The sequence below is a fragment of the Muntiacus reevesi genome, chromosome 7 (assembly GCF_963930625.1).
Source record: "Muntiacus reevesi chromosome 7, mMunRee1.1, whole genome shotgun sequence".
Taxonomy (NCBI): Eukaryota; Metazoa; Chordata; class Mammalia; order Artiodactyla; family Cervidae; genus Muntiacus; species Muntiacus reevesi.
The window spans coordinates 52,466,827-52,480,978 of record NC_089255.1 but is presented as its reverse complement, the minus strand read 5'-3'; the positions used below and the strand labels follow the sequence as shown (position 1 = coordinate 52,480,978).

At 38.5% G+C, this 14,152-nt stretch overlaps 1 protein-coding gene across 2 annotated transcripts in view; it reads right to left on the bottom strand.

Annotated features, from left to right (window-relative positions):
• Positions 1 to 564: 564 nt before the first annotated feature.
• RFX7 (regulatory factor X7) overlaps positions 565 to 14,152 on the bottom strand; it is a 142,553-nt gene continuing 128,965 nt past the window's right edge. For both annotated transcript variants that reach the window (XM_065941913.1, XM_065941914.1), the window contains 3 exons: positions 13,511 to 13,718; positions 10,276 to 10,571; positions 565 to 9,085 (listed from right to left, as the gene is read on the bottom strand). In XM_065941913.1, the coding sequence (XP_065797985.1) occupies positions 5,807 to 9,085; positions 10,276 to 10,571; positions 13,511 to 13,718 (3,783 nt within the window). In that variant the 3' untranslated portion in view covers positions 565 to 5,806. The remainder of the gene's footprint in view (positions 9,086 to 10,275; positions 10,572 to 13,510; positions 13,719 to 14,152) is intronic.

Sequence of the window (14,152 nt, the reverse complement as noted above, 5' to 3'; positions counted from 1 at the left end):
CACTCCAGACAGCTGAGAGGAAGGAGGGCAGGAACACTTCAAAGAAACACGCAAACCTTTTGATGCTATCTTTTTGGCTGAGTACTTGGTAAGTGGCTCCACTTAGCTATGAGGGAAGCTGGTAAATGTCTTTTGTGCAGATGGCTAGGAGAATGTGCTAGTGGCAAATAGCAGTCTCTGCTACAGTGACTGCATCCTGCAATCCTGTTCATTGTGCATCTTTTCCTCATCATACGGTAAAACTTCAAAATGGCAGATGTTTTCTCTAACTCCCAGCACAGACACTGACATATTTTAGGCAATTTATCATTTGTTCAACAAAACATTTTTTGTCTAGTTTTTATTTCCTGGTGACATTTAAAAAGTGATTTTAAAGTAGATATGATTAGGTATACCTGGTAAGACATGCTTGAAAGGCTACGTGCAAAATAAATTTTTCTATTTAAATCTTACTTCTCCCTTGATTTCCAATACATGAAGGCATATATTTCCAAGGATAGAGAGAAGCGAAAGGAACTCATTGTTTAGAGGAAAGTCACAAAATACAGCAAAATCCCAAAACAAAAATGCAAAGGAAGTATAAGAAATATAAGGGTAAGTTACATAGAAAGAAAATTTCAACAAAAATCAACCTTAATTTTAAGCCAGAAAGAACATTTCAAAGAAACCAGCAAATCAAACTACTACAGCAGGTAATTTGAAGAAGCATCTTTAGCTATAGTGTCATTATTCATGAAGTATTTAGCACATGGTTTAGTGCAAGAAAATATTCTATATATGGTAGTAATACCATCCTCATGATGTATTTACAAAATTATTTTCCTTTCTCTCTGAAATCAAGTACTTCTTAGACATAAGATCTAGAAAATCATAGTCTTTTTGTTTTTCCCTTTCTAAACTTATGAGCAGATTACAGCTCCAGGGCTGTCATACACGTATTTTTTAAAAATTTCAGATTATATACTATCGATAAATTATCCCATCCACAAAATCTGTAATTCTAATTGCTTAAAACTCATTTATAGCAATGTATGTCAAAATAAATCTCTACAGTCTTAACAAAAATCAAAATTTTGGTCTTCTATGACAGTAGCAGGTACTGAGGCAATTTGCATTTATGATATTCAGTAATACCTGATTTTTCTCTCAGGGGGAAGGCAAACCACAGGTTAACATTTTGCCCTAGTTAACAGGAAGGACCTTCTTTTGCCCAGTTCTTGGATCCTCAGAGTATGAATTCTCCCCGTTTTCCTTCCAGACAGAATGTCACATATACTTCTATTTGGCACTTCTCAAAGAACACACAATTAGTTCTTCACAAGACTGCGAGCTTCTCTCAAGAGTGGGCACTAGATCTCAAGTCCCTTGTATCTTCTCTAGGTTATGGGACTTATTTTAGGTGGACAATCACATGCTCCTGAAAATAGGCCCCTCCCATAGCTATAAAAAATGAATCAAGAATCTTAGCTAGTTAGTTTTAGGGTAGGTCTCTGACCTTTTTTTTTTTTTTCCTAATAAGACTATGTTGGGGATAGAGTGGGAGGGAGTAATGGGAGAGCCTGGGAAATAGTTTTTCTTTTTCTCTCTGATAAAAGGTTGAGAGCTGCCCTTACCACCTTGTTTGGGATGTAGGAAGGTAAAATATTTGGAGCTGTGGTAGCCCATCTTGTGACCATGAGGCAACAGACACAGAAGAGCAACGCTGAAGCTGATGGAACACAGAAGAGAAGCAAGTCACTGAATGAACCTTCAGCACCCTTATCACCAAAATTCTTATTAAGCTGAAGATAAATGTCTTTATGGCTTAATCCACTGTTAGGTTTTCTCTCACTTGTGGCCAAAAGCACCTCAAGTACTATGTAACACTTTTTCCTCCAGAATGCCTCACTGGTTTAATTATATCCACTGGTTCCTGTTTTGTTTGCCTATTCTTGATCATACAAAAATTATACCACTCCCCTTTATTACTGAGAATCCTAAATACTTAACTATACAGACAGTACATTACTTTTATTTTACCTTGAGTGATTGCTGACTGTCTTCCTTAGGATTTTTCATTTTCTTCAAGTACTTTAGAATTTTGGTTTGCAGGCTCCTATGAGTCTTCCTGCTCTTCTCCTCTTCCCTTCCCAATCTCCACTCTCTTCTTGCTTTTTATGACAGGTGCTTCTACCACCTGTCCACACTCAGGGCTCTGGTCCTGTGGTGAGAGTGGGGCTACTGAAGACCTACACAGATCTGTTTCACAAAGAAGGAGGCTCTGGCTCAGGCAAGACCTGGCTACAATATAAGTTACAGTCGTAGGCACTGGTTGTTGCTGCAACTTAGTTTCAAAAGCGAGGAAACTTCAAGTCAGACCGTGGCTTCTTATTCTTTTAGATTTGAAATTTCTGGGTGGTCTTTCTTGCTTCCAGACCTAGAGCTCAAGTTCTGGCTTACAAGTTCAGTGCACTTATCACTTTGTATTTCTGGTTCACCGAAACACCTATAATGCTTTTGGACACAGATGTGCTTCTCAATTTTCTATTCTTTTTCAATTCAAAGATCCCCAAATACCTATATCTAGGTATACCACAGACTAACATTTTAAAGCAAACATTTTATGTCAATGAACAAAAGGAAAGATTTGCTGTTCTTGTTGTTACAACATAAAACTCTGTCATGTATCATTCATCAGTAAAAAATCGTAAGTGAACAGCAGAGTTTGGATGAACAAGATAAGATCCATATAGCCTTCTGGATTAATGAGAGAGACTAGATTGGCAGCACTGCTCCTCCTTATGCTGATTCCCCCCTCCCCATTTCCTCAACTTTCAGGAGATCAAAGGAAGAAGTGCTTCAGGCCTGTTTACAAAATGACATGCGCTCTACATAAAATAGATTCCATAAACCACTTTAAAATCCAGTCAGTTTAATATAAAATGTTTTTAATTGTTTTTGAAAACATTTAAAAAACAATTTTTGAGCACTTTCAATAAAAAAAGAGAACTGAAATGCTACTGCAATATTCAACTACCGTAGTTTCAGCAGGTACAACAGACAACAAAACACTGGGGAAATCCTGACTTTTTGCACTAAATGAAAACATGAAACAGGGCTTGTTTTTGTCATTTATGGTGTAGTAAAGCACGTTATAGTACAAGACTCTTGTATGAACCTCTGATGCACTGCACAAAAAAACACTTTCCTTCTTTTCAGTTCAAAAGTCAGTGCTTATTGCAATGATATGCAAAAGTATTTACTTCATGAAGTCTTATCATGATAAACAGTATGCAAAATGTTTAAAACATCAAAACAATGAAAATAATCTGAGAAAGGAACATATTCAACAATAACTAAGCAGAATTAGTAAACATAAAAAAGTAAATAACTTGTGAATAACTATGTTTGTCTGGTTAACACTGAACCAGTTTCAATACAGCCAAGAAAAAAAAAAAAGTGGTTACAGGAATACCTAGTACTGTACAAGATAAGTCAATAACACTCATGCACATTTTGTGATCATGTATTAACATGGTGAAGCAAACTAAACTTAATTCTTCCTGCTGTAATATTCTCATGTAAGAGAATAAGAAATAGAAATATCTCATTGAGATTAATGCACATTGCTACATAAGACAATTTTATCTGTCACTTTGATGACATTTTGTCTTTTCATAATGAAACACATTTAAAAAGTTTAATCTGTGGACTGTATTGGTTGCATTTATCCTAAGAGATGTGCCTACCACAGGTTCAACAAATTTAGTGCAATATATGAACCCCAGAAAGTTTGCTGGACGAATTCAACCAAATTTAAAGTGTTTGCTGCAATACTGTACAGGGGGTTAAAAATCCTCCAGTCTTTATATTTTTATCAAAAAAGATTCCCATTATTTTTTATATTAGTAGGAAGCTAATAATGTAAACAAGGGATTAGAATGGCCTCAAAATCTCCTTTTCAGAGTGTCTCATATAGAAAGGCTCCCATCATTTGTTAGAAGAAATCACACAGTTTCCTTTGGGTATTGCATACTTTGGTGTGCAGTAGTGCTGTGCCTCAATGTACAGTGAAGAAATAACTAGCATCAAGAAAAAATACCTAACAGATCATTAAATCAGGATAACAGCAAACACACAAATGTCAGTAACTAGGACATATCAATATATAAACCTCTGAGCCAACCCTAGCACCATTTATTTATCAAAATGTTAATATCCTACCTTGCAAATTTATTGAACAATGAAACCTTATTAAATTAATCTCTTCATCACATTTGTTAAATATTCATTGATTGTAGTCTTTTGATTGGCTTACTAATTAATTAAGGTAAAGGAAAGCTTAGTTAGGTTCAAGGTAGCAGAGCAATGCTTTAAGGACAACTTTAAAAATTTAATGGCAAATTTTTAAGTCTATTTGAAACTAACCTTGAAACTCACTTAAATGGAACTGTCAACTAGTGAGAAGACTTGTGTCAGCGTGAAATTCATAAATAATTATTCACAAAACAAAATGGGAGCTATAAGAGAGAAACATTCTAAAACAAATCCTGAGTGCTTCTTTTTGCAATTGTGGTTATCACAATAAATAAATTAAGCATGTTATAAAATGCTCCTCTTCTTCAAGTACTATTAGATATCCCCCCTTTGTTTTATCAGAGATAAAGATTTGTGACTTCGGACCTTGGGTGGAGAAATATTATGGTCTTTTCAGTTTTTTGTGTCATCTCTCTCCTCCTTGCTTGTGTTTCAAAGGGATCCCATAATCAAACTGCATTTCTATATTCAGGAGGAGTGAAGGAGCCAGTCACTAAATTGAGGACTTAAGAATACTATAAATAAAAACCTTCAAAATAAATCTTAAATAGAATTTAATATGTGCATACAGACATATTGTGATGAAACTAAGAAAATGCTTTTTAGTTTCCTTCTAAATTTTCCTATCTCAACTAACCAGATAATAAAACAAGATATTCTTCTAACATGCTTGCACTTATTCTATTAAATTACAACATTTCGCATTACTTACTTGCTTTGTTTACATGTGTGTGTGCACGCGCCTGCATGCGTGCGTGTCTCTGTGGTAGCTCCATATTAAAACTAACATTTAAAAGAAGACTAATGCAAGGTCACAAATAAAAATGGCTACTAGTTTTTCCTTTTAATAATTTTAGTGCAGCTTTTGCTTTCCTTATATTAATATTTAATTTTCCATTATTTCCTCCTATTTAAGCCCTTCGTTGCGGTGCAAATGGTACTGAAGTCCCAGAAAGTCCTACAGAGATTTTATTTTTTCATTCTACAGTAGCTCTATGCTTCAAGCCTAAATACTTATAATAACCTGAATATTATCCCTGTTTCAAGGAAGACCTTCTTGTCTACAGTTCACCTTAGCTATGATTTCATACTTAAAAAGATAATGCCAACAACAACAAAATATCCTATATCTAAAATCAATGGTTTCCTCTAAAATCTGTGCAGATCAACCGATGAAATAAAATGAACTTATACAAAATAAAGATCTAGACTGCTCTTGTAAAAGCTGGTTATTCTTTTGTTGACTAACAAACAATGTGATTAAATGGGGAACATTACAAAATTTAAAACCTAATATTTGTTTTTCTACAGCCTACTCTTTTCAGAAACTTGGTAAGAACTGAGGCGAGTCTAACCATTTCCTACTGAAGAAGAAACCACTTCGGCAGCAAACTCTTTTTAAAATGTCACAATTAATAGTAAGTGTTTCTGCTGCGGGAGGCACTTCCATTAAGACAAATACAATACATATGTCTTTAGTTACAGTGTGCTACATATTATAAAACACAATTTAACCCAACATTTCAACAGTAGGATGGTCCTTGCTTTCTATCCATTCAAAACCTGATGAAGTCATAGAGCTCATGGAGTCACTGCAAATTTGTTGAAACAAGGGGTCATTCTTTAATTCTTCCAGTGTAGGTTCATCATCTTGTCCCTGCTGACGACCTGGATCAAACAGTAGATTTGGGTCTAGAGTGTTCAAATCGTTGATGCTGCCTGAGAGCTCAGAAGACAACCTGATGTCACTAGAGAAGTCAGACGCAGGATTAGTGAGGTCAGATGCTACCTGACCTACTAGCTGCTGGCTGGTCTGCAAGCTGTCTCCACTCAACAGGTCTTTAACAGTGCTGCTGAAATCTAACTGTTGCTCTCCAATTTCTGATTGTGCTTGATTATCCCCAGGAGAAAAACTGATCTGATCGGTGCTATTACTTTTGGTGAGGTAAGATGGTGCTTGGAATTCATAAATAGAAGTGCTGGAATCGATCATATTCTGCGGATTGGCACTCGGAAAGACAGTGGACGTTTCCAAAATCTGAGTGAGATTCATCCGGGCGGTGTAATTCGAGGGCAGATTGTTCATGCCCAAACCTCTCACAGCATCATCATTGTCAGAATCAAGTTTACTCAACAAAACATTGGTTATTTTCTTACTGTTCGTTTGCTTTTGAAGAGCGTTTGGGAAGGCTGTTTGCATCATGACTGTCAATGGAACTGATTGACTTCTTTGAGCTATATTGTTGGCACATGCATCTGTGTGGACATTTGTGAAAACATGAACTTCGGGGGTTATCGGACTTCCAAAGGGGGTCACATTGGATCGGGGGATATTAGATACTGGGTAGAGGGTGCTTCCACTAAGATTACGCTGGCGATGAACAGCAGGGCTCACACTCCGGCACCTGAAGTTGCTGCTGGCAGATGAATTAGTTCCTTTATTATCAAGAGGGGCAGGGACTGCAAAACCCTCCTGTTTGTTGGTGTGATTTACAGTGGCACCTTGATGCTGCACAGGAGAGACAGGAGTCAAACGACCGAAATGACCGTCATGATGTCTGGACTGAGACTGGTAGGACTGCCCAGGCACAGCGAAAGCGTGAGGTTTCCTGAAACGGTCCTCCACGAGTTCCTGATAGCTTGGGAGAATGCCATGGCCAGAAACAGATGAATTACCAACCCCACTATACCCATTATTCATCCATTCAAGCTTGGTTTTGTCAGGGTGTGTGGCCATGGGTCTTTGCATCGGCTTCACAGGACTACTTGAGACAATGCTGGCATCATGGTATGCCATACTGGAGCTTATTGGGGTAAATGCAAAAGGATTCCTGCATTCCACGGGGCTGGGAGGGACACTGCTGCTGCAGTTAGAGTGTGGCGTACCGATGGGTGTGTGTCGGCTACTTCCCAAAGCACTATCCACAGGTGTTGTTTGGGCCAGCCTGGAGCAAGGGCTCTCCCGTGACAGACTCTGCGATCCAGCAATCATTTCAGATGTGGGGGTGGGGGTGGGGGTGGGGGTGGGAGTGGGGGTGGGGGTGGGGGTGGGGGTGTGGATTGGAGTGCCATTGCTATGAATTGGATGATAGAAGTGGGTGCTGGAGGCGTGAGATGACATTGGAGCTCCTGGAGTCACGGACTGACTCTGCAGGGTCATTCCCAAACAGTTACCGTAAGAATGAGAGTTGTTCATCGACATCTGCTGCTCCATGAGCACCAGCTCTTCTACAATACTATCCTGTGTAAGCTCATCGTCAAAAGGAAAGTAGCTTTCATTTGTCTGGGAAACAGAAGGCTCAAACTCCTTCAGTTCGGACTGTAGAGGTAACTGATCTGAAGACTGTGCTTGTATTTGATTCAAAGAAGATTCTTGGATCTGGCCATGCAGCTGCTGGGAATATGTGTCCTGTGGCATTCCTTCTAATTCCCAAACAGACTTCTCTAAGTCATTGATATCAGAGTGCTCGGGAATTGTCATAACACTGATCTCTTGCTGTTGTTCACAGCCGGCAGATATAAACTCAGAATCCTTAGTGACCTGTTGCCACTCATTTGGATTAAAGCTGCCATCTGATTTTGAATCATTGTCCAAGAGAAAGACACTGCCTTCCAGCTTTACTTTGATATCTGGAGATGATGATGGTGTGGCTTGCTGTTCTAAAGCTGAATCGCTGGTAACAAGAGCAGAGGAATCCACGGGCTGACTTGAGACTATGTGTGTGTTAACATGTGTTGAGACCTTGCTGGAAATCTGAGCACCTGCTGCTGAGCTCTCTGTTTTCCCTGAATGTGGAACCTTTTGGTCCTTCTTAACACTGCCTGGTTTCTGACCTTCTGGGATAACTGCAGACAGCTGTTCCACAATTGGTTTCTTTATAGGAGGCACCTGGGACTCTTGCAGTGAAGAAGAGAGCCGCTTTCTTGGACTTTTAGTGCACAATTTAGGGTCTTTATTTATTGAGTCACCATTAGATGGTGAGCTGGTGCTGGTGAAAGTGAAGTTCTGGGTGGCAACTGAGAGAGTGACAGTGTTCTGATTATTGCCTGTTGAAGTACCTGGTAGAATTTCATTACAGCGATTTTTGCATTTGGTCCTCTGGTCACAGATCTTAGTTGCTTTTATTTCAACGACACCTTCATTGGAAGGTTTTTGTACTGCTCCATCTGTATTACTTTTCTGTCCCGAGAGGGCACCAGGTGTTGTTTTGGGCATGTCGGTCCCGTCAGAGTTCTCTTGGCACTGTATCGGAGGCTCATCCGATGACGTCTCAGGCTCCATTTTGACTTCCACGGCAGAGGGTCCCCCGGTGCTGCTGGTCTTGGATCCGGGAGACTGAAGTGAAACAACAGAACCATTCTTGATCTGTGGGATGGTCCGCGCTTCTTCTGTTGTTCCTGTAGCACTGTTTGCTGAGGCAGAATGTTTCAGAGGGGCACTGCTGCTGCTGGGTGTGAGGGATATCGCTGTCATTTTCACCACATTTAGAGAACTCATGTGTGAGGTGGGCACAACGGCGGTTTTGATGGGACTACTAGTGAAGAGGACAGTAGTCGGAGAGCGGATGGTGAGTGCACTGGTGCTGGCTGGCTTGGGTAAGATCTGAGGGTAGCGGTGCCGGGCAGAACGGTCCCCGCCAGGGCTGGCCGGGACGTTCTGAGGAGTCTTTGGTGTCTGTTTCACAGACTGCATGTGCTGAGTGACCACCTGTACATTGAGGGGAAGAACTTTGCCATCAGAAGAACTCATTGGACTTGGTGAAGTTACCAATTGCCTGGTCCGTTGGACCTGTTAAAAGGTGGAAAACAAAAATACCAGATTTATCAAGTCCAGAGTATAAACAGCAATTCATATAATTCATTAGTATTGAGGCGTTTTATACATGTAATGCTAAAAAGAAAAAAAAAAACAAAAACAAACAGTTCCTATGTTAGACAAGAATTCTTTTACACCAGATAAATAAACACTACATGCAACACAGTGTAATATAGTTACCAAATACAATGATATGTAAGAAGAATATTAAGATGTCAGTAAAAAACTTCACATTGCTAAAACAATGATATTTTTAAGGAGGTTATAGGGAGCAGAGATAAAATCTGAAGAACTATCACAACTATTTAATATAGAAGTAACTAACTGGAATTTGTGCCAAGATGACTCACTCACAGGGGAGACTATCTTATATGTAGACTGACCTTGGACATTACTAACAAACCACTGTGGATAAGGTCTCAGATAAAACTACCGCCTTCCCCAGTTCGCTGTATAATGATCAGTGCAAGAGAATGGTTCCCAGGTACTCCATGCTTTAATGACAGGATGATGACGATGATAATGATAAGAACAAGAAAAAAATAAGATACAATATCTTTCTAATAGTATCACAAATAACAACCTAAAATACCATCTTGCTTTAGCATGATACACTCTCATATTAAAAGCCTGTTCATCATAACCTCAGTTGTGTGGGACAGGCAAGGAGTATACCAAGACCTCGATTTGTTGATAAGAGAGACTCAGAGTAACTAAGAGACTTGCCCGAGGTCCCGTGTTCAGCAAGTCAGAGATGGGACTATATTAATGTTTTACCGCTACACATTACAATTTTGTTCCATCTGAATGATAAAAAGGAAAAAAAACTAAACCAAAACAAAAAAAGCCTGCATTTGTGTCATCTTTGCTGAGCGAGAGATGAAACAACTCTGAAAATGACTTATCTCCTATGTAAAGCTCTGACTGATTATGCGCAAACTTATGTGTCTTGTAATTTCACTTCTGTTTATAGCTTATTTTGTAGATAACAATGTATATCCTGAATAAAAGACAACCGACTGAAGTGAAATCTTTGTGTGGTCACAAACTCAGTTTATACCTGAATTTATACCTCTGCTTGCCTCCTCCTCCTGCGCTACTTTTAATTAAACAATGGACTTCCCACCATCCCAGTCAGGCCAAATGCTGTTTAATGATATTACCGGAATGGGACTAGGGACAGCTGCCACGACGATACCGATAGGTTGAGGAGAGAGGATTGCAGGGTTCCCATTAGAGAGATTAGTCACTCCATTGCTTGCTGCGCCTTCTGATTTTTTTGCTGAGGATTCTCCTGGCAAAGGGGATTGTAGTTTCTGTTCTTGCTGTTTCTTCTGGATTTTCCGTTGCAGTTGCTGTTTAGCATCAATAGGAGATGGCAGAGTCTTCACTTGAGGCTGAAAGGAATTACTTTCAGCAGTAGGTATAAAAGCAGAAGGCTGGGTAATTCCTTTAATTCCTGAAAATAAACAGAAAAGGAGAGCGTAAATACTCTTTAGAGAAGGCAGTTACAGTTCAATTTCTTTGATTATGTAGCCATCTACTGGACAAAGCAACAAATCCAGGACATTTTAACTCACAATTTCTTTACAAAGCATTAACATTACACTTACAGTTTATAAATATTTGCCAATATGGTTTTAACTGTACCTTAAAATATGGTTCAGCTTGGTAGTTAAATCAGCAATAACAGATGAAGATTTTGAAAAGAATAGTAGCTATATATCACTAATGTGCAGAAGTTAAGACAAGTCAGTGCCAAGCTAACATGTTTTACATTTTATCAGTAGATGTCAGAAAATCTGCTTCCCCTCTTCTCTAATTAAGAAATTCATGTATTTTTATGATTTTAATATTCAGCCCACAAGGGGCACTCAATACATATTTACAGAAACCATCTATATCTTAGGAAAAAATGCACGGGGAAAACAAGTCTTTAATTCCACAAGAATTTCATAAAAATAGGTACTACAGTTTTAACTCATACAATTATATCAGTATGACTTAGGAGAAATTAAGCAGAATTTCTTAGTAAGACTGAGGTTAATAAAGTCTAAAAAAAGGGTCTCCGAGGAAACTTTTTCAAGCAGTAGTAAGATGAAACACTGAGAAAAAGGAATGATAAAATCAGCGCGGGATAAATTTTAATTTAAGAAAAACTGATTATGTAATAAATTTAATTTTACAAAAGCTCATTTCACATCTAGGGAATGGCATTAAGATCAACAGAAAGGGAGCAGAGTCAGTAAGAAGAGTGGAGGGAGGCCAGGGGAGGACACCCCGTCCTGAGGGCACGCCCTGCCCTTCCCTTCCCCAGACGTTCTGCTTTTCATCTTGTGGACAGCAACAGCCTGGTGAGTGGGGACGGGAAAGAGAGAAAGTGGCTGTAAACTCTCACCCACACACTCATTTCTCAACAATCTCTCATTTTCTGACCTTCCCTTTAATCACCTAAGTACTATTTTTTCCCCTCAAATCCAACTCAAATCACACTGCTCCCACGCAACCCGCAGCCTCGGCTCCGGCTGCTCAGCACCTGCACCCCAAGAGCCTCTGCCAACCGCCCAAAGCTCTCTGTCTGATGCCTCCTGCCAGGGTTTCTGGACAGGAGCAGGTTCCAAGCAGCTGACTTAAAAAAGGACATCTGTAATACAACCTGTTCTGAATATGGAGACTATAAAAAACCAGATTCACCTTCAAAGGATGGAGATTATTCACGTTTACAAAAGGTATTTTTAAAAGTGGCAGTGGCTGAGAACAAAATTGCAAGATTCTAAAATACTGAGTAATGACACAGCTGTTAAAAGAACAGCCTCCCAAGCTACTTTCAAAAAGTTACAAATGTCTAAATTATATATTATCTATTTATACAAATGTCTATTTATATGATTGTCAGTGTTTTCATTTATAGAATATACCTTTCTTCACATTTATGCCTTAAAAATCCATTAATTCAACATTCTTTTTTCAGTCTGCCTATGTGAATAATGAAGGAAATAAAAAGACAGGCGTTTCTTTACCCTATGATATCTCCTAAATCCTCAACGTGTTCCTCTTCTGGGTGTCAGTAGGGGTACGAGAAAGGGGACACTGAAAGTTGAAGGGCCCATATCTTTTTTTGAACCTGTTTTGCCAGAAGCTAGGAACAGTCTTATGGAAAGGAGTAACCTTGGTTTTGGAGACAGACAAATCAGGATTCAAATTCTGGCTCCACAACTCATCTGACTGTGGACAAATAGTCAGATGGACTTAACTTCCTTTAGTGTTAGTCTTTTTCTGATCTTTAAAATGGGAATAAATATCATGTATCTTACAGGACTGCCGTGGGAATAAATGAGGTAACAGATGTGAACTAACTAGCTACATAAGGCTGCTCATGCACTCTTCAATTTGAGTCATCCAGTTTAACTAAGATAGGAAAAATTATGAGGCTCTTGTAAAAGGCTATTTTGGTCATACTGATGGTCCTCAAATGACAAAAAAAATGACAGAACAGAACAATCTCACACACATACCACAAATGCTTAAAGCTTCTTAAACACAGAGGAAAAGGATTCCTTACTAAAATAATGAAGTTAAGATAAAAAAGTAAAGTTATTCAAGAGTATAATTATAGTCCTCACTGTGATAAATCTACTGTTTCACATTAATAAATTTTTTTAAAAGAAGTTATAATTTCCTAGAGTAGTAACAAAATTTATTCACTCTTTCTTAGGTTATTAAAGTATGACTGAAATAAGACATTTAAAAAATTTCATGAAATCAGGTAGTTTATACAGCTATTAACTTACAAGGGAGTCATTATTCTAATGATACTGCCAGTCCTCAAACTGTCAATTCTAGAGTTCGTATCTGAATAAAAATAGTCATTTGAATGCATATTTAAAAAGTCACTCTTGTTATTTCATAATAATGCTTCATTCACTTGATTTACTTTTTGTTAGACTAGGTACCTTTCACATTGTCCAAAGATCATTTCATTTATAAGTATTAGTTTTGGGGACAGGAGTCTCAGCAAGTAATTTAAAAACTTAACCTTACTATTTACTTGTAATATTTATTAATTTAGAAACATATATACTTAAAAGTGCACATACATATATTCTTTAAACTTTAAAATAGCAATGGAAAAATGAGTGAAATAACAACTGGCAAAGCATAATGGTTTCATATTTAAGCAGATCAACATACAAAGCTGTAACTTAAAATTTATCATGAAAAAACTATTATTATTATTTTCGGTAGCTCAATAAGTCCATCTGAATTTAGTATTAAATGAACAGTGAACATATACAAATACTAAAAAGAGAAAGAAGTTTTATGGCTAAACTCTTCTTTTACCACCAACTCTAGATGTAGTAACACCCTGTCAGTTTCAGCTTGTTAATAACTTTGTACCTGGTGGCGCTGCTGCCATTACAGTAAGCGCTGCCATCGACTTGGTGCCTATATAGTGACTTTTTACAAGGAAGCGGGCTAATTCCAAGACCGTGTCAAATGGCTGGCTTAACACCTTCTGGGCCCACTCACACACAAGACGGCAAGCAGAAGAGATAACTTCTTCATCAATGTTCTGAAGCTGCCCAGAAGGTTCAGTGCCTTCCAACTAAACAGAAGAAAAAGGGGGAAAAAAAAAAGACTTTTAAAAAGAAAGTTCAGAGAAATTAAACTGAAGCACACTCAAGATACATAGGAAGTGAGTGAGTGAAAGTTACTCAGTTTTGTCTGACTATTTGTGATCCCAAGGACTGTAGCCCACCAGATTCCTCTGTCCATGGAACTCTTCAGGCAAGAATACTGGAGTGGGTTGCCATTTCCTTCTCCAGGGGATCTTCTTGACCCAGGGAGTAAACCTGGGTCTCCTGCATTGTAGGCTGATTCTTTACTGTATAAACCACCAGTGAAGCTCCTTAATCAGAAGATATAATCTAAATCTGTCAGGTCAAAGTAGTACTAAGTGACTGGTGTTGGCAGGCAGAAAAGTAGATCCTTGCAAATACGAGTCCTATGCCTGTACCTACTGGTGCATAGCCATCAGCA